This window comes from Gavialis gangeticus, unplaced genomic scaffold, assembly GCF_001723915.1.
Source record: "Gavialis gangeticus isolate Ggan-Ray unplaced genomic scaffold, GavGan_comp1, whole genome shotgun sequence".
NCBI lineage: Eukaryota > Metazoa > Chordata > Crocodylia > Gavialidae > Gavialis > Gavialis gangeticus.
The window spans coordinates 71896709-71899746 of NW_017729031.1; the positions used below are offsets into that span (position 1 = coordinate 71896709).

At 47.6% G+C, this 3038-nt stretch overlaps 1 protein-coding gene across 1 annotated transcript in view; it reads left to right on the plus strand.

Annotated features, from left to right (window-relative positions):
• Window positions 1–3038, plus strand: part of ANKAR (ankyrin and armadillo repeat containing) — a 63871-nt gene that overhangs the window by 33028 nt on the left and 27805 nt on the right. Inside the window, exons 13-14 of the mRNA XM_019523088.1 lie at window positions 1227–1471; window positions 1718–1886. Of these exons, the coding sequence (XP_019378633.1) occupies window positions 1227–1471; window positions 1718–1886 (414 nt within the window). The remainder of the gene's footprint in view (window positions 1–1226; window positions 1472–1717; window positions 1887–3038) is intronic.

Below are 3038 nucleotides of genomic sequence, written 5' to 3' on the forward strand. Positions count from 1 at the left end.
GGCCCCAGAGTCTGAAAAAGGGACAGGCAGCCCCTGCAGCCAAGAGCCAGGGGCTCTGTCTGCATGGAGGCCGGAACCATGGGCTCTGTCTAGGTGGTGGTCTCTGAGGTGCCGGGGGGGGTGGGCCGCAGAGCTCGAAGGGACCCTTGGGGTGCAGCACATACCCATCCATGTCATGCCTCTGGTAGGCTGGTTATGGCTGGGACTGTCTACCCCGGGGGGGGTTCGCAGGCAGGGCCTCAGGCCCTCCCGTGTGCCCTCCTGCATGAACTCCGCGCTAATTCACGCGCCGGCAGGCAAGCACGCCTGTTTGTGCAGCCTGTTCTCACAGCTCCGGTCATGTGGCTCCCTGGGGGGCTGGGCCAAGTAGGGGGCTGGGGGGGAGCTTGACCCAGCCAGGCTCCATGTAGCCGCCTCCTCCCACTCAGTGAGGGGTTAACCCCCTCCCACCACGGGCCCCGCTTGCCTCCAGCTGTGCTGGGGGTTGGCAGGGGGCTCCGTTGCTGCTGGGAGGTGTCTGGGGGGCTTCGGAGGAGTGGGGGTGCGGCGGGCTTTCACCTGCACATCTCTAACCGCTCTGGAGCCTAACTGGGGCTTTTTTTGCTGTTGGCGGGCCCTTTTAAACTGAGGACTTGGGGACAGAAGTATAATGAAGCTTCCTTAGGGCACAGTCAGAACCCAGAATATACCATCTCCTGAAGATAGGGTCCTGTGCTATTTCTTTAAAAAAACTGAGCAGAACTTACTCTTTCGTTTTAGAACATGACCTGTTGGTGGTGCCCAACTTTTACATAAATGCAGTGGTGGAAGCACTTACCCAGGAAATGGGAAAGCCAGGTTAAACCTATTCTTTAGCCTGAGGTGTTACAGACCCACAGCTTGACCTCTCAGAAGAGTGGTTTAGCTGCCAGAATATAGGGGAGATTACATGGATGGGAAATTCTCCACTTTTCATTTTAAGTTGTGCTATAGTACAGAAAAGAATTTGAGGTGTACTGAGCCAGGAAGAGCACCAAGGAGAGGTACTAGTCTCTGTAGTCTAGTGGTTAAAGTACTCATGTTGTGGGGGAAGAATGGGGGTGCGATAGGTTCTGCTCCCAGGACTGTTTCACATATTTTATACAATGACTTTAAAGTGTGTGTGTGTGTGTGTGTGTGTATACACATATTTTGCCAAACATATTTTGTCACAGTGACTGCAGCTGAGGTTGTTTTCTTTGTTGCAGGTACTATACCCGCTTTAATCAATTTGTTAAAAAGCCAGCCAATCAAACTGGCATGTACAGCTTCAGGAGTTCTGAGTAACATATCAACACATCTTCCCATTTCAAAGGCCTTTGTAGATGCTGGAGGCATTTTGATGTTAATTGAGTTATTGAGTTCTGGTGAACCTGAACTTCAGTCTCGTTGTGCTGTTATCCTATATGATATTGCCCAGTTCGACAGTTATCAGAATATCATTGCTGAGCTGGTGAGTCCTAATATAAGAACTGTTAGTTATGTTTACATTCTTTACCTTTAAAAGATAGGAATTTATTTGTTTACTTTTCCTAAAATTAAGTCATTTTCATAATTGGCATAATCTATTTCACTTTTATCTCAAAAATACAAATATAGGTATCAATATAATATGCTACGTGAAATAAAATTGCAGTGACCTTTTTTAGGACTGTTCCATATTACAGAAATGTGTTGTGCTTTTTTTAAACTCGTTTAGGGTGGAATTCCTCCTCTAATAAATCTTTTAAAAAGTAAAATACAAGATTTATTAGTGAATGTGATAAACTGCATCAGAGTGTTATGCATCCAGAACAAATGTAATCAAAATGCAGTCTGGGAACATCAGGGTATTCCGTTACTTGTTAAATTCCTAACTTCAGAGTCAGGTAAACATTCATTTTTATATGTTCATTTTGTACTATTACTATCAACATTTTACAAGCGTAAACTTTCACTGATAATCCTGGTTTGGATGATGCATTTTCTTGAATATCTTTAGGTCTGAATCAGAACCACTATATTTAATCTGAAGAATTCCACTGATTTGAATAGACTTTGAATAATGCTTTTGTTTCCCATGCCAGTTAATACTGATTTTTTTGCTTCCTGCACAGGGGACTAAATTTCCAAACTATCTGTATGTAGATTACATACAATTGCCTTCATACAATGGAAAATTGTCTTCATACGGTGGGTGATACTGTTTAATATAAAATGCCTTGTGTCCCTGAGAGAAAAGCTTGACAGGGAAAAATGGCATTAAGAACTGTCTTCTGTTTCACCCTGTGCATCTCCGTTGACTTGAATGGGGTTGCATGACAAGTAAATCGTTGTAAATGTTTGTACAATATATATTTATTTGTATTGGGTTTGAACAATTACATAACCCATAGTGTGTGACAACAAGCCCTGTATGTACAATTTATTGTTGACAGTACAACAGTGTTCTCCAACCTTTTTGGGGGTGAAGATCACTTTTTGAAATAAAGGGCAACCCAGGATCTACTGCCCCTCCCCTCTGCATGCTCCACCCCCACCCAGCCCCCTCACCGGGCTGGGTCAGGAGCACCCTGCTGAGATCAGCGGTGTGGGCCTCTCTTGTTCTCTGGCGCTGCCTGAGCTCACTCCCGCCCCAGCCCCAGTAGTCTCCAAGCCCCAGAGGTTCTGGGCTGTAAGTTCCTGCCTTCTCAGCTCTTTCTCACCCAGCCCCACCCCAAACCTGGCTAGGCAGAGCCACGTCCTCCCTGGCCTGGAGCTGTGGCAGGGCTGGTGCATGGAGCAGCTGGGAGCCTGGGGCAAGTGGGGGCAGGTTCTCCCCTCATCTCTCAGAGTTTCTGGGACCCTTCTCAGCCCCAGGACATGGCCTTTACTGCTCTGCTGAGGGGAAGCGGGTCCTGGCTGGAGCCCGGCACTGGGAGTAGGGTGGGGGAGGCTGGAACATGGAGCCTGGCAGGCACAGAGGGCAGGGGGGCGAGCAGCGCCTTCCTTGGAATGGCCCATGCAGGCAGGATCAGAGCACCCTAGAGCCCTGCTCCTCT